This window comes from Bos javanicus, chromosome 15, assembly GCF_032452875.1.
Source record: "Bos javanicus breed banteng chromosome 15, ARS-OSU_banteng_1.0, whole genome shotgun sequence".
Lineage (NCBI taxonomy): Eukaryota > Metazoa > Chordata > Mammalia > Artiodactyla > Bovidae > Bos > Bos javanicus.
Genome location: NC_083882.1, coordinates 57,464,922 through 57,482,881, shown reverse-complemented (window position 1 = coordinate 57,482,881; position 17,960 = coordinate 57,464,922). Strand labels below are relative to the sequence as shown.

The 17,960-nt window shown below is 36.8% G+C and overlaps 2 protein-coding genes across 10 annotated transcripts in view; one reads left to right on the top strand and one right to left on the bottom strand.

The window, feature by feature from the left end:
• ANO3 (anoctamin 3) overlaps positions 1 to 17,960 on the bottom strand; it is a 446,396-nt gene that overhangs the window by 69,010 nt on the left and 359,426 nt on the right. For all 8 annotated transcript variants that reach the window (XM_061380965.1, XM_061380964.1, XM_061380963.1 and 5 more), the window contains one exon: positions 13,279 to 13,339. In XM_061380965.1, the coding sequence (XP_061236949.1) occupies positions 13,279 to 13,339 (61 nt within the window). The remainder of the gene's footprint in view (positions 1 to 13,278; positions 13,340 to 17,960) is intronic.
• On the top strand, positions 355 to 14,006 carry MUC15 (mucin 15, cell surface associated). 2 transcript variants are annotated; one of them, XM_061380973.1, is made up of 4 exons: positions 355 to 850; positions 6,553 to 7,271; positions 9,444 to 9,593; positions 11,860 to 14,006. In XM_061380973.1, exons 2-4 carry the CDS (start codon positions 6,590 to 6,592, stop codon positions 12,018 to 12,020), a joined length of 993 nt encoding a protein of 330 aa, XP_061236957.1. In that variant the 5' UTR covers positions 355 to 850; positions 6,553 to 6,589; the 3' UTR covers positions 12,021 to 14,006. The 2 variants fall into 2 exon arrangements, with proteins under 2 accessions (XP_061236957.1, XP_061236956.1); XM_061380972.1 differs by lacking the exon at positions 9,444 to 9,593 and having other exon boundaries at positions 622 to 850.

Here is a 17,960-nt window from a genome sequence, read left to right as displayed (position 1 = left end):
CAAAGAGAACACAGGATGGAAACTAATTGAGCAGGCTGCCAGATTACTCGGGATCACATGGCCATTCTCAGTCAGGCCCCAGTTACCACCTCCCCCAAACTTCTGAGAGTCAGCAAGAAACCCCACCTCAGTCCTGGTGCTGATTTCTAACTTAATATTTTACAGCTTTCTCAAGGATCTGATGCACAGTAATCCACTGTCTGAAGAGTGACTTTCTATAAATCTAGTTTCAGCGCACAGCAGACAACACTTTCTGCATTCAGGTTGTGAGTACACAAATCGGGCATCCTCACAATGGGAAGAAAAGATTTGTTTATGTGTTTGGAGAACAGCATACGGCCGGCACAGGTCACTCGAGCAACAGGTGCAGGCCTGACTCACTGTGGTTTCCTCATCTGCAAAGGGGGAACCCAGCATGTGTCAGAAATCCTTGATACAGCAGTGACCAGGACCAAACTCTCTGTCCCGCTTTTTTTCACCGAGGGCAAGAAATGTATGCCCTTTGTTTTCCAACACCCGAAAGAGAACTAGCCTGTCCCGAAGTCAAAGCAACCAACCTATGAAAGCCGGAGGGTTGGGCTTTCTTTTTCTCTTTTTTTTTTAAAGGCCTGAATGAGGTGATAGCTTCATGCTGACAGCTGAGAAGCAGGTCAGTCGGGTTCTTGGGTGCTCTATTACACAAGCAAGATACAGCTAGCCTCACCTAACTTCATTTCTCTGGCACCCTCCTGCTTAGTGGGACATCTGTACACTTAACCCATTTGCTTTCTCTAATGCATGGCAGACTCATTGTGGCCAGGACGGCTGTGATACTTCAGCTCCTGTTTGTAAACACCTCCTAGACCTGAAGGTAAGTGCATGCTGGATTATATCAGATCCTTGGTCTCATCCCTCTCTCTCTTTCTCTTATTTACCAAAGAGAATCAAAGTCAGTTGAACTTTTGGCAGAACAGTCTGGCAAGTACCTACAGAGAGCCTTTGTGAAGACAGGTAGCTGTTTCATCAAGTAATTACCTTCCAAATGAGCACTCGTGCTAAGTGAGTTAACTTTAAGAATTATTGCCAAATTCTGTAGATGATGAAACCAGCTGAAGAGTTAAAGAAAAAACTTGCTTCAAATGTGCATGATTGCAAGGGCGAATTTCCTTAAGTCAGATCTTAGTAAAAAGCTTCAAAATGTTTAAAGCAGAAGTGGCTGTGAGAATATAAACTGAGTATTTAGATTTAAATTATGCATTTGGCTCAATGGTTCTTGCTGAAGTGTTAGAACACAGCAGCTTTTCGAAAACAATCTACTAATGCAAGGAATTATTAACTTTATATCTTCACCAAAGATCTTCTTAATCAAAAATTGGCAAAATGATGTGTATATATGTTACTTAACATGGTATGTGTACCTGTAGAGCACTCAATGGAAATCTAAAAGGCTAAGCCAGTTGCTGCAAAAGACCTCCCATGGATCAAAGACAGGCATTAAGTTTCTTATAATTATTTTCAGTTTGTGGCTGTGTAAGGATTCTTTTATTAAAGAGAGGTCGATATACTGCTTACCACTGTCTTCTAACCAACCCATAGAGACTGTTTCTACGAACAGTGAAACAATAGAAGGCTGAAAACCCGGGAATTTGGGTCCAGAATATTTCTTTTGGAGACACAATCTTTCTAAACTTAACACTCTTCAACCTAATTATTTCACTATTGAAGTTTATGACTGAAAATGCTCAAGTTAGCAGGGAGTATGACATTCTATCTATTCTTCTGGGCTTATACATTCCTCTGTCTTATATTAGAATGATGTTCTCAAACTCTTGAAATGTATTAGTTCCTGAAGGAAAGTCATGTTTTCCTTTTTGTTTGTTTCTTCCTTTTAAAATCAAATAAATTGAATGATATGGGTTCTCAATAGAATCCTACCTTCTGGCTAGTTAAGTCTTCTCTCCCTTAAAACCCTCTCATAAAAGAGGCATCTCTAGAAGCATAATTCCTTATGTCTTCATTTACTGTGGCTTTTTCAGTGAGGGAAAAGCAAAATACAATGCAAGACTGGAAAGTCCACTCTGAGTAAAATGTGAGTTCTGCCTGGGATACCAGCTATATGTCAGGCTGTTTCTTATGACTAAGACAAGCACAACTCATCTGTCTTAATTGGTAGCCTGAGATCTACAATAAGAATGATCACAAACAACTGAGAGAGAAGCAGCACAGAATATATTCTTTAGTTGTTTCACTACATGTAGAAACATGCTTTTATACATCTTCTCAGTGCAGCTTAAAGCAATGGTTTTCTTTAACATTTCTGATTTTGGTTTAGTTTAGAATAACTAGCATGGTTATTCCTCTTCCCTTGCATGGCTTGATTACTTGACACAAACCAGGGTACGTCCTTATTTTTAAAGCTCAGTGCAAAATAGGTATGACTCAGTTACAACAGGAGGGCTGGGCAGAATAATAACTTTACAAAATTAAGGGGCAACAATTTTATGAACAGTGAATGTGGATTTGCTTCCCTTAACAGCCACAAGTTTTCTTTTTTTCTTCCTTTATCACCACCTCCTGAAACCCTCTATAGAAAAGCAGTAATGTGAAACCACTTTTTAGTGCCAACACCAAAGACAAGAGAAAATAGCGTTCATTTTCTTTGGATAGAGGAATTATTAAAAAAAAAAGTGAAACTCACACTATCTGAAAGTATATTTTAAAAGTTATTAAGCCTTAGAAGCAATACAAACATTTCAATATATTCAGAAGGACTTAGAATCTTTGTTTAACGTATCACAAATTGGATGGATCCTTCTCTCTCTCTGTCTCTATTCCCTTTATAATAATTCTAATCTTGGAAGGTTTTCAGGTTCATAATGAGCTTATCTCTGTTCCTAAGCTACAATCCCAGGGGTGGGGGAGCCTGGTGGGCTGCCATCTATGGGGTTGCACAGTGTCGGACACGACTGAAGTGACTTAGCAGCAGCAGCAGGCTACATCCTGAAAATTCCTCTTAGGAATTTCTACCTCAGGGCAAGATGGGGCAAAGAACAGAAGAAATGATGCTATCTGGTTTTCCTGTTTTTTTTTTCTCTCTCTCTCCAAATTCACTTTCTTTCATCCCCACATTCTCTCTGCCTTCACTATGCAACTGGTTGACTGATGAACTTGGAAGACAGGAGCACGCAATCCATCATCCAGCGTAACTTTACACAGCAAATAGACAACAGAGTTTAAATATATTAACTAGAGAAGGAAGGAGGCTGAAAGAAAATTATAAAGAATATAGATTTCTTTTATTGTCCTCTGGAGTTTCTGTACCACTAACATTAATCTCCCCTGTTTGTAATATGCCTTGTTCCATTCAGAATGGTGTCTGTGCTCAGTCATGTCAGACTCTTTGCGACCTTGTGGATTGTAGACCACCAGGCTTCTCTTTCCATGGAATTTTTCAGGAAAGAATATTGGAGTAGTTGCCGTCTCCTACTCCAGGGGAAAATGGGGTCACAACTTAACCAAAATTGCTTAGTCCATGCCCCAGCAAAAATCCAGTGCCAGTGTTCTGAAAAGCTGATGGCTTCAGTTCCTGGCTGCTTCTGTCCCTTTAAGATGAGCGGACCTGAGTAGGAAGTGCAACCTGGTTCTCTCAGAAGCCAGAGGGCAGAAGCAAAGTTGTCCCCAGTTACCATTCTGGGACAACAGAACAAATCAATACTCACAAAAGCCTTACCCACGAGTATATTAATTTTTGAATAAATTACAAATAGCATTCACAATGTACTGTCTTATCCCACTCTTTACTTTCTCCTGTTTCCCTGGAAATAAATTATAGGCATAACAGACTGCTTGGCCCATTAGGGGTGTTGATACCTGAGGTTTTCAAGTTATAATCAAAAGCTGGGTAAAAGGTAGAGTGATCCCCTTGGTGGTTCCATGTTACAGGCAAAGTGAAACAGGAACAACAAAAGTCACTTTGTTGACTCTTGAGTGGATTCTCATAACGGGAAGGGACTAAAAGCACTTTGCAACAATCCTTATGTGACATTATAAGAAAATTAGATGAACGGCCAAGGTTTGTTTTTTGTCCCCTCTGGTGACTGCTTCTTTGGGAAGACAAAATAATCAGAAAGCCTAGGTTTAGGGAAGGCAAATCAAACTGCCTAACCAGACAGGTGACCAAATACAATGCAAAATGAATCAGATCCATGGCAGGAGACAGTGAAAGAGGCTATAAAGTTTACTATGAACTTGACGGTTAACAGGAAAGAGATGTTTCTGAAAAGGTTCATTTGAGTATTTTTAAACTAAATTGATTGCATTTTAAATGTGCTAGGTGAAGCAATATTTTAATTAAATGTTGGTGAACTTCAGGTCCTAGGGATAATCATTCCTATTTTGTTCATGTTAATCTGTAAATTACAAGGTAAAAGTGTTTATTTAGAAACCATGGCGACAACTGCTGGGAATTTCTAAATTAGGATAAAGGTGTACTTTAGTATGTTTAAGAGGTACTAAACAAAGAAGGTGGCTCAGACGGTAAAGAATCTACCTGCAATGCGAGAGACCTGGGTTCAACCCCTGGGTTGGGAAGACCCTTGGAAGAGGGCAGGGCAGCCCACTCCAGTATTCTTGCCTGGAGAATTCCATGGACAGAGAAGCCTGGCGGGCTACCGTCCATGGGGTTGTAAAGCATTGGACATGATTGAGTGACTAAGCACAGCACAGTTAGGTAGAAGTCACTACTTTACCAGTGATTAAAAAGATGAGGTTATCAACAGCTCTGGTTAAAATAAAATTTGGATTATTTTATTATTATTATAATCTGTGCTAAGTAAACACTTGTGGGAAAAGTTCTAAAAACCAGTTGATACCAAATCTATATTCCTTTGTAGCTTCTATTATATAGATGAGTGATTATGAGATTTTGATGCCAAGGTCTGAATCTTAACCCTATCTTTCAACTACTAGCTATGTGTTTTGAATACATTATTTACATTTTTTTATTCCCATTTAACTATCTGTAAAGTAGGATTAATACCCTCTTCCTTACTGTTTGATTGTTTTTGTTAAGAATTAAATGACAAAACATGCAAACCATCTCATGTAATACGTGCATACTAATAATATGTTTTCCAATTATGTTAAAAATTTTTAGGATCTAAATGAATTTTCATGATTATCACAGAAAGTGACTGAAATATAAATAAACAAAATAATCACAAATACAAATATAGTCTAACTTTTTTTAAGAATTATTTTTAAATAAAAAATACTTAAAATTTTAACACCTAATTAGGTTGGAGTCAGCAAACTTGGCTTTCACTGCTGCTTTTTTCATTTACTAGCTTTCATTACCGGACACTCTGACCCTCAGTTTCTTCATCTGCAAAATGAGGATAATGTGAGCTACTCTTTTTGTCTCAAGGGATCATTGTGAGGATCTAATGAGTTGATATTACAAACTGTAAGACACTTATGGAAATAATGTTATATTTTAATAATAAGAAATGGAAATTAACTAACCACTTACTTTGGACCAGATATGGTTTAAAGTACTTCTACTTAAATTATTTCATTTAGTCTGCAGAACACTATGAATTTAGTATGATTATTATGATTTGATAAAACAACTGCTTCACATGATGATTCTTTTTCATATGTTTTTCATATAGAAGCCAGATTTGCAATATAAATGTAAATTCAAAACCTCTCCCCCATATCCTCCTACCTATGAATTGTGGAGCTTCCACATTTAAGAGGCAATGTGATGTGCCCGGATTGGAGGTCAGAGCCATGGTTTCCAACTCCAACTCTGCCATGATCTGGTTAGGTACCTTTTTCCACACATACTCCCAATCAGATTCTTCACTTATACAATAGGAGGATACAATGAAAGAATCTCCAATTCTAAGAGTTTTTCTGACTTTCTGTAACTTGGGATTAATAGGAAAAGGGGCTACATGAAGTAAAGATAATGTTAAAAAAAAAGGGATGTTAACCTCAAATTCAAGTAACTCAAATTAAGAACTAATAAAATGCTTTCAAGTGGAGTTCCTGACTGACTCACTTTAAAGTGGTATGTTTAGTGTATAATTGATAACATAATTTTTACAATAAACACTCCAAATTACATCTTTATAAGAAACATGTTTCCTTAAATAGGTTAAAGAAATCAGCAAGCTCTACATGCCCCATATTTATAGTATTAAAAAAAAATTACTTAGCCATCCATATACACTGTGTGTGTGTGTGTGTGTATACTTCAACTTGTCCCAAGCTAAATGATCTTGGAAATAATAAAATGGCAATGCCTAGCTTGAAAAAGTTTCTATATGGCATTTCCCTAGAGGAAGAAAGAAAGAAATATTATATAGAAAATAGAACTCAGTCAAACAGAACTTAGTGACTCTTGTTTTAATAAAATCCAAAGAAAACAAACTTTTGGAATAAAGGTTATGATACTATCATCTGAGTACTATGTCTCTATATTTTTTAAAGTCACTTTAGAAATGTAGATCCATTAAAGAAAAACCTCAATACTTCATTTAATAAATGGTTATTATTTTCTTTCAGATTCTCCATATTAACACTAATACCAAAGAAGATTACAATGTTGACTTCAGCCAAAATTCTGTTGATTTCAATTTTGTCTAGTTTACTACTGTTTGGAAGCCATGGGGAAGAAGGTCAAAAAACAAACACAACAGAAAGCACTGCAGAAGACTTAAAAACAAGGGAAAATCAATCTGTCCCTTTAGAAAGTAAAGCAAATTTAACCTCAGATAAAGAAAATAGAGAAACCTCCAACCCCAAGGCAAGTAATTTCTCTTTTGAGGATCCATCAAATAAAACACATGAAACAGGTTTCTACAGTAATCTGTCAACAGACAACTCTTCCAGGAGTCCAAGCCTCATGCCTACACTTTCCCCAAGATCTCCCTCAACCCACAGCTTTGTTTCTAAACTGCCTTGGAACTCATCCATAGCAGATAACAGTCTTCTGCCAGCTTCAGCCCCTCCCAATACCACAGTTCCTGTATCTTCAGAAAACTTTACCCTGTCTTCCATCAATGATACCATGAAAGCTCCTGACAACAGTTCCATTACAGTTAGCAACCTCCCTTCAGGACCAAACACCACGTCTGTGACCCCCATGGTAACAGAGGGATGGCCTACCACAACCAGAGAGAGCGTGGAGGGGTTTACCGTCTATCAAGAAACAACTTTACATCCCACCCTGAAATTCACCAATAATTCAAAAATCTTTCCAAATACGTCAGACCCCCAAGAAGGTAAATATAAATGGATTTAATTTTCCTTTTGTGTGAAATTGAATATCCAAATAACACCTGAGGAATGCACCACTCTAGAAGAAAAAGGAGGGTGCAATAGTGCAAGTGGTTCTCATTTTGCAACAGCAGCCATGATATTCATAGTGAACAGTGAAGGGATTTGGGGCTTATAGACACTAGTCATTACTGAATGGGAATGTGATGAAACAGTGGGCCAAAATAAGAAATAGGTTAAGCTGAAAAGAAACCGAAACTGATGTAATGGTACAGTTTTAAGACACTGTAACAATTTTACTGCATCTCAGAAAGATTATATGAAATTTCCCAGGCTTTTAGGAATACAACGCAACGGAAGTTTAAAAATATATGTATGTGGGTTTTGAAAAGAGAATGAAATGAATAAATTTGGAAATTATCTGAAACCATACAGCAGTCACAGGAGACTAGAACACTGATATTTTAAAAAAGTAAATTCAACAGGATACCCTTCTTGATTTTTGGTTTGGTACCTACGGAACACCATAAAAATAAAATTTAGCTGTGAGTATCACAAGAAAATTGTGTTATGGGGACATTTCTGTTTTCATTTGGGGATTAGTCAAGTTTTAAAACATAAAACAGAAAATATTTCCAATATATAATGAAAATTGTTTATATAACCATGGTTTTGTTTCCTGAATTAAAAAAAAAATACTTTTTTCCCTCCATGAACTAATTGATTTCTATACAACCTATCTATAGATGTTAGTGATATAAACAACAAATTATATATACAAATTCCTATTTGAAAGCTGTTGTTAGTGTACAAGAAAAGTTTTAAAATTTGAAATTCAAGATTACTATAGCATTGCAACCAATATATTACATGTACACATATTTTCATAATTTTAAGACATCCTTCCATTCATACATAAAAAAATATGCTCTGTTTTGCCTTTCTAACACTATATAGATGGAGAAGGCAATGGCAACCCACTCTAGTACTCTTGCCTGGAAAATCCCATGGACGGAGGGGCCTGGTAGGCTGCAGTCCATGGGGTTGCTAGGAGTCGGACACGACTGAGCGACTTCACTTTCACTTTTCACTTTCATGCCTTGGAGAAGGAAATGGCAACCCACTCCAGTGTTCTTGCCTGGAGAATCCCAGGGATGGAGAGCCTGGTGGGCTGCCATCTATGGGGTCGCACAGAGTCAGATACGACTGAAGCAACTTAGCAGCAGCATATATACATATATATAGAGAGAGAGAGAGAATATTGAGTACTTAATCCTACCATTGTTTTTTAATCAAAAGAAAATTTAGTTAACTTTGTCTCACTTTCAGCTTAGTAAAAAAATGTGCTGCTGTTGTCAATAAATTTCAACATGTTTCTTGGTGTATAAATGGAGTCTGATATAGAATTAGGGACCCTATAAGAACCCTTGCCTACCTAATTAATAAGCTTCTTGAGAAATTATTTTTTAAAGCTGAAAATAAATTGCACTAAGCATGAATTCAGGGAATATTATGTGATTTATTGATGACAGCCTTCAAATAAGGTGCTTGTTAAAGGGGATGATAGAATGAAATTCTGGATTCCTTGAAACAGACCTACACATTTGTTTGAAATGTACAAAGCACAGCAAACATCCTGTTTTGTTTGGTATATTTCCTGTATTTGAAAATATTCTATATCAGGATGTATTTATTTTTCTCATAATGCCTTTTCATTGGGGTGAATTCATTTCTATCACCTACTTACTCCCATTTGCTTTTTACTTTTGAATAGAAACAAACTCAAAGCCTATCTCATCATTAAAGTTCATCAGTGATTCAGAGATGATTAAAAACAATATAGAATTCAACACAGAAGTTAGATCTTAATGGAGAATGCACATGGCATTTCAGTACTATTGGTGTTAATACGTAATGAGACAGTTACAAAACTAAGGCTTAGGAATGTTTCAGCATAATTCAAGTTCTGAAGTACAGTTTTATCAGGAAGTATATATTTTGGATACATCCTCAAAACTCAGTACTTTATAACACACACACACACATATATATACATACCCATTATCTTAAAAAAAAATGTGTTAAACTTTGCTTACATAAAATCCACATGTATTTCTATTCTTTGAATAACTGTTTTCTACTTCCTATGTATAAATTATTTTTTCTTTGTCCTCTAGAGAACAGAAATACAGGAGTGGTATTTGGGGCCATTTTAGGTGCTATTCTGGGTGCTTCATTGCTTAGTCTTGTTGGCTACCTTTTATGTGGAAAAAGGAAAACAGATTCATTTTCCCATCGGCGACTTTATGATGACAGAAATGAACCAGGTAAAAACAACTTTCAGAACTTCACCTGTACACACTGGTTTTAACTAAGTGAAGATGCTAATGTTCACTGCACTATCTAGATGGGATTTAGAGAGTCACATGACAGAAACGAACTAAAGATTTATTCTGATCTACTCTCTTTCTCAAAGAACATAGCCAAAATAACTATGGGCCTGTTGGTGAAGTTTTAAAACCATTTGGAACTGTTGCTTATTACATCACAATTGGTTTTAAGTAATCCCAGAACCTAAAACATAGCATTATAAATAGTGTTAGTCACTCAGTCGTGTCTGACTCTCTGCAGTCTTATAGACTGTATGTAGCCCACCACTCAGTCCTCTGTCCAGGAAGAGTGTGGCAAGAATACCGGAATAGGCTGCCATTTCCTCCTCCAGGGTATCTTCCCAACCCCTTGGAAGGATAGAATCCAGGTCTCCTGCATGGCAGACAGTTTCTTTACCATCTGAACCATCAGAGAAGCCAATGAAAAGACTATGGTATGATATTAAGAACAAAATTGCCAGTTTGTAAGCAAAAAAATTGGAGCCATTCTCCATTGTTGTTGGATCTCTTAGTAGCAGGATTTTGAACAATGATTTATTCTAATTGGATGCTCTTTCAAAGTTTACACATATACAACAAAGTTTATACATATACAATAGCTCTCTATTAATTATCTTGATGAGGCTCTAAAAAAGAATTTCTGAAGAGTTGTATATTTGGGTACATAAAGTCACATATACCTTAATTCAGAAATTTCCCAATCACGTGATGGAAAAAAAAAGCACCCACATCTATGGATGAGAAATGTGTCTGCTAAGAATAAACTACTGAGTGTGATCAGTATTAACTAGAACAGAAATTAAATCACTTCAAAAGCTTGACTCATCTTTTTAAAAAAAATATTTCAGGACAAAAAAAAAATCGGGTTTTTGGCTTACACAATAGACTCTTGCTACCATCAAAATATAGTTAAATGCCCCTGTTGCGTCCTATTGATAAAATCTTGTTGATTTTTTATAAGTTTGGATCATTACTGATATATTGCTGATTTTCAAAAGCAAACCCATTAGTTGTAAATTTAACTGAACTCTGTTCATCTACATCCTGGCCTTTTCAAATCTGTTTATGGATTTCCAGCAATCCATAGAAAATAAAAAGTAGCACTTTTCCAAATTGAAGGATAGGATTTCAACCTTTTGGGGCTTCCAAACTTTTTTTTTTTAACTTCATAATATTTTCTTTAAATGTTATCACATGTAAAAGGTCAGTCTGTCAACTTTACACAATCTAAGATGTTGTGATTGAGGCATAATGGAATAATTCAATCACAACAGTTTTACTTTTTCAAGGTAACTTTGTGTCACCCCTTTCAAATCCATAAGGCTCCTGGGAGCCCAGTTTGTAAACAGAAGCCTTAAGGACTAGGTAGGATCTGAGACTACCTAGCTGAATAATTAGATGACTAATACAGCTAGTAAAGAGTCACTGTTTTAGTATTCAGAAGCCTAGAACATTCCAAGTTTTCTATAAAAATAAATTCAAGATCATTTAGGAAATAATAATTAGTTGTTTGTGGAAAGAAAAAAAAAAAAAACTAACCATGTTATTAGTTAGAAAACCTTAAGTGTACAATAACCTGGATCTATCAGAAGCAAACAGAAGATTTTATAATTTTTTTCCTCTCCATTGTTCACCCATAAAGATATTAAGACACTTAATAAAATAATGACACTGATTTTAAAAGTAAAGCTCTCACTTTTTAAAAATCACTTAACACCAGAAGTAAAAATTCTGAACATGTTGGGAATTCCCTGGTGGTTAGGACTGTATGCTTTCATCACTGTGGGCCCAAGTTCTAGCCCTGGTCAGGAACTAGGATCCCACAAATGCACAACATGACCAAATTTAAAAAAAAATTCTGAACTTGTTGACATGGTTCTGAATTCACAAGATTCAAAAGTCAATGAGACATGTCAATACTTCCTTATACCAAATATTGCTAGACTTCTGTTGTGATCTCTCCCGTAGTTCCTTATGTTTGGACCACCAGCAGGGAAATTTTGGAAGTTAAACTGTTCTTAGTTTTAGAAACAACAATGTGGCTTGATAAATAACTACTTATTTAAATTCAAACCCAGTATCTGAAAATATCACATAAAAATGTAACTATTTGCTCATCCAGAACAATTCCTATGGTCTAGCAGATGCGGGAGTATGCATTCCAGACTGTCACTATAAAACAATTTTTTTGTTGCTTTTTTAGTTCTGCGATTAGATAATGCACCGGAACCTTATGACATGAGTTTTGGGAACTCTAGTTATTACAACCCAACTGCAAATGATTCATCTACTTCAGCAGGTGGAGAAAATGCACACGATGGCATTCCTATGGATGACATACCTCCGCTTCGTACCTCAGTGTAAAACTTAGGGGGGAAAGGCTGCAGATGGCAAGTGTTCATCTACATCCTGGCTTTTTCAAATCCATCTTCCAAACACTGAAGCAAGACCACTGTCACGTGGCCTGTGTCAAGGAGAACTGTAAAAGCGTAAGGCTACTAGCAAAAACATAAACAGAGGATAAATCATCCAAGAGGTTTCCTTTCTTACCAGTTTTGGCTATGCTGATTCATCCATTGAGAAACCTTCATTAGTATTTTGGCCTATTTTTTTCTTAGTAGGAAATATCTATGGAATCAGGTAAAACTAAAAGACTTCACCATGATTGCCCTGCCTGATTAATTAAAAAATCCTTCAATGAAAATAGGAACCCCAAATTATGTTTTTACTTTTTGGGTGAGGGGGTAGACAAAAGTCAATGGATTAACTCTTCATTGTTCCCTTTGTAGTCTTAATGCATTTTCCTGAAGGAAAATTGGAAGGGTGATTTTTTTTTTTTTTTTTGACTTAAAACTAGAAAGAGTATGGCACAGAGTTTGTGTTCCTGGGAAATTAAGGCACTGGGAGTGAAAGACTTGTATTCCAGTACATTTTATTTTTCTGTATCAGCAGGTCCATAGTAAAGTTCTCAAGTTGCCAAGTTGATGAAAACTTTGCATTCAACAGACCATCATCAGAAAGTTGACCCTACCCAGGAAAGAAATCACTTCTTTTCAAATCATGGGAAATTCCAATCTGTAATTTACTTTAGGTCTCAATTAATTGGGTTCTTTAAAAATTCAATGAGAAACTTCATGAAAAAGTCAGCCAATACATATACCTAAACATAATTTTTACAGTTTTAAGATGCTAGATAGGAACAGGATTTATTTAGTATTAGACATTATTGCTCAATCATATACAGAATAGATTCTGTATCTCTAAGTGCATAAAATGTAAGGTTAAAAAAAATAGATTACTGGAAGCCTTAAGCAAACAAAATATTTTCTGATCATCACTTTCACAAGTATGCTTCAGTTTGTTTTTAATTACTGGCTGCTTTTGGTGGGAAAAATATGCTCTACAGTATAGGAAGGTTGAGGCTTTAGGGATTAGAAGATTAGATCAAGAGTTAAATTCCCGAAGAAGCTGTGAATGTATCAAGAAGGCATAGGAAAAAAAGAGATTTTATTGTTGAATTGACACATGGTATGTGTGTTTGTGGGTGTGTGGGTGTGCAGAAACATACAACAGCTTCAGAAAACAAGGGTTAGGAAGTTAAGTAATGGAAGAACATACTTACCCCATATTGCCATAAAAATAGCAAAGAAGACTGTCCCTCCATTATCAAACAGATATGTCACCTTAATGGAAAACAAACAAAAATATTAGCCACATTTTTGGCTATAATAATCCAGTGATTACTTTTTTTACATTGAGGCACTATTGATTTTTTTTTTCTCACTGGAATGACATTATTTTATCATTTGTAAATATAACATAGACAATCCTTTCATGGGTCCCGCAACTGTTTCACGTGATTTACTCATGGGGAAAGTTGGGGAATCAGCATTTCCCCCCTTACTTTCTCTTTTCCTTTTGGGCTCTACCTTTATTTCTGCTTTGAAGTGGTTCTAGCACTCTGAGGAAGTATTTGTGGGTCACAAATGGAAGCTATGCAGTGAGCTTTAAGAAGTTAGCTTTCCAGGGAAAGCACACACAGCTGCATTTCCTGTTAGCCAAACTGCCAGGGCTGGGGCAGTTGCAGAATGCAGAATTCCATTAGTGATCCAGCATTTCCAAGGGAGAGGTATCAGAGTGCTAGCCCTGCTCTCTGATGTCTTTCAGAACGTGCCATGGGTCATTAAGAAAGTTCATCAATCACTGGATATATTTAGGATACAGTCCAAGTGTTTTTTAATCAGACATGACCTGAAGTTTTATAAAGAACAATGTACAGTTACACAATGTTATTGAATATACATTTCAGAGTTGTAAGAATTATTTGATTTTAATAAAGTATAAATTCAATTTGCCTTTTTCTCTTTTCATTTGCATAATATCTTTAGTCATAATTTAGTGAGGGAGATTAAACCAATACAGTCAAGGCATCATATTTTTCTCAGTCACTTAAATACCATAGAAATCATACAGAAAATATGTGCATTATTCTCACAGGAGTAGAGGGCAGTTAGGTATTTTCCTATAATATTGCATTATTGAAAATTTCATTATACAAATGATAATGAAAACTACTACTTTTCCGAGATGAGACGAGATCGGGCCAAAGAACTAAATAGACATTTCTCCAAAGAAGACATACAGATGGCTAACAAACACATGAAAAGATGCTCAACATCACTCATTATCAGAGAAATGCAAATCAAAACCACTATGAGGTACCATTTCACACCAGTCAGAATGGCTGCGATCCAAAAGTCTACAAATAATAAATGCTGGAGAGGGTGTGGAGAAAAGGGAACCCTCTTACACTGTTGGTGGGAATGCAACCTAGTACAGCCACTATGGAGAACAGTGTGGAGATTCCTTAAAAAACTGGAAATAGAACTGCCTTATGATCCAGCAATCCCACTGCTAGGCATACACACTGAGGAAACCAGAAGGGAAAGAGACACGTGTACCCCAATGTTCATCGCAGCACTGTTTATAATAGCCAGGACATGGAAGCAACCTAGATGCCCATCAGCAGATGAATGGATAAGAAAGCTGTGGTACATATACACAATGGAGTATTACTCAGCCATTAAAAAGAATACATTTGAATCAGTTCTAATGAGGTGGATGAAACTGGAGCCTATTATACAGAGTGAAGTAAGCCAGAAGGAAAAACATAAATACAGTATACTAACGCATATATATGGAATTTAGAAAGATGGTAACAATAACTCTGTATACGAGACAGCAAAAGAGACACTGATGTATAGAACAGTCTTATGGACTCTGTGGGAGAGGGAGAGGGTGGGAAGATTTGGGAGAATGGCATTGAAACATGTAAAATATCAAATAGGAAACGAGTTGCCAGTCCAGGTTCGATGCACGATGCTGGATGCTTGGGGCTGGTGCACTGGACGGCCCAGAGGGATGGTATGGGGAGGGAGGAGGGAGGAGGGTTCGGGATGGGGAACACATGTATACCTGTGGCGGATTCATTTTGATATTTGGCAAAACTAATACAATTATGTAAAGTTTAAAAATAAAATAAAATTAGAAAAAAAAAAAAGAAAAAGAAAACTACTACTTTTGAAAGTTGGTAGATAGGTGCAAGATATTCTAGATGGTTCTAAACTTCTAAGACTGTTGATGTTAAGACTTGGGCTTTTGAAAAATGCAATAAGAATAGTTTTTCACAACAATCATCAGCATATATTATGTACAGTAGAGAAAAGGACCACAAAGAAATTCTCCCACAGAGCTCATAAAATTCCACCCAGTAGGGGAATTTAGCTTTTTTTTTAATATCCAAAGATATCCCACAGAGACACTAGTGGCTGCCAAGCAGCTGAACAGCTGTCTGCTGTCCTTTATAAACAAGTTTAGTGCAGGAAACAGCCTCTTAAAAGTGTTAGAACAGAGGCTTCACACATGGAAACATAAAGGTGACCAAGAAATAATGGCTCCCCCTGCTCCAGAAACGGCCCTGTTTTTAGAAAAGTGACATGTAAAAAGCCATATTTAATAACAATTGATTTTGATATTTGGCAAAACTAATACAATTATGTAAGGTTTAAAAATAAAATTAATTAAAAAAACAAAAAACAAACAAAAAAAATAATAACAATTGTGTTGCATAGAAATTATTTTTTGAGCAATATTTTTCCTTAAAAAAGCTTTTCATTTTTTTCTTGTTACTTTTGTTTATAAATCTTTCAGGCATTTTTTAACTAAGTAAATTTAAATATCAACTTTTAGAAACACATCCGCTCGACATAGTAAGGTATACATGTCATACTGATGTAATGTGAGATTATAAACTTGTAGTGAGAAATAAAGCTAGAACGGAAGTTAGGGAAGTCTTCGGAACTTGCCCTGAGGAGGCGGGTAAAAGTGTAAGGTCGTCATGTTACCTCCACTAAACTGTTACCTGTGGTGTGTATTATGAGAGGGGAGACTTCGGAGATAAGAAGAACACTCAGAAGCCTGTGCTTATATAATAGCTTCCCATGACAAGGCTTTTTTAGGGTGCTAATATGGGCTTCCTTTGTGGTTCAGTAGTAAAGAACCCACCCGACAATGCAGGAGACTCGAGTTTGACCCCTGAGTTGGGATGATCCTCTGGAGAAGGAAATGGCAACCCACCCCAGTATTCTTGCCTGGAAAATCCATGGACAGAGGAGCCTGGAGGGCTATAGTCCATGGGGTCCCAAAGAGTCAGACATGACTTACCAACTGAACAACACCACCAACAAGGGGCCTAATATAAGAGCTGCTAAATGAAAACGGAGGGGACAAAAAATGAAGAGTCAAGCACAGTGTGAATGGCTCGAGCTTAGAAAGTGAGCAATTGGCAGGAGAATAAAGGTGGGAGAGACCTTCTGCCTAATAGGAAAAGAACAGTTGCTCTATAAAAGAAAACTCCAGTTGAAATCTCAAGAAAAATCCCAAAGCAGCATAACAGAGCCAAAAAAAAACCCCACCAAAAACGCGAAAAGTAAAAAATCTTGTCCAATCTACAAAGGTATATTTGCAGTGAATTACTTTATTTTAATAGCATGCCTTTATGCATAGAGAACCTCTGGACAAGCATTTTATTTAACATTATGCATGTGAGTAGGGATAATTTAAGAAGACAGAAGCAAACTTCTTTAAGAAAACAAAGCTGTGTTTTAGCACAAATTCTCCATTTTCTTTGACATGTGATTTCTCTTGGAGAGCTGAGTGTGGCTGAAAATCAATAAATGTGAGGACTGCTTATGGAAATAAATTTCTTATTAGGTTGGAAGCTTAAAGTCTGTTTCTTCTCCTCTACTGTAGTTGATAGATAGCTCTCTCTAAATTTGTTTCTTGGTGAGAAATGGTCTATTTTCTGCCATATCAGTACATAAGGATGTCACAGTCATCAAGGATTCCAGCCCTCCAGGGCACGCAGAAAGAATACCTGCACCATCTGGCAGCCATTAGACTGCAGCCACTCCCTACAATGAGAACTGAAAATGTCAGGATGTGAAATATTGCAGAATACTGGCTCCAGACAGCTGAGATGCATAGGAAAGGAATGATTTCAGTGAGCCCAGACTCTAGCATCTTTCTGTATATAGAAAAGTGCTAAATTTCTTAACTTGAGATATCTGGTTTTCTTTAATTCACAAAAATACTTTTGATGTTCAGACCACCTGCCCTTTGTTGAAAACTTCTATATAACCTGACTCCTCTCTACCTACTTGGAGCAGTTCTCTTAGGGTTACTTGAGATGTCTCCTGGGCTTAAAGTCCTAAAAACTCCCACCAAAAAAACATAACTCTCAACTTTTAGGTTGTGACTTTTTTAAGTCAATAACTTAAGGCTTTGGAAACTGCTGTATATATTCCATTCAAGATTCTGTGGGCTAAGGAGAATAAGACTCTTCTTGAACAGATCCAACCCTGCAGGCCAGGTGATTACAAGGAAGAGAGGCAGAGAGTTGGAATTTAGACCAAAGTTTAGCCTTCTCTCAGTTCCTCAGCTCCTAATTCTTCAGTAGCGCAAAATCTGTACACTTATCCATGCCCACTGGACCTGGGCACAGGCTACAACAAACATGGAAGCTTCATGTATTCACCCTCAGGTTAGTTCAGTTCAATTGCTCAGTCGTGTCTGACTCTGCAAACCCATGAAATGCAGCACGCCAGGCCTCCCTGTCCATCACCAACTCCCGGAGTTCACTCAAACTCATGTCCATCGAGTCGGTAACGCCATCCAGCCATCTCATCCTCTGTCATCCCCTTCTCCTGCCCCCAATCCCTCCTAGCATCAGAGTCTTTTCCAATG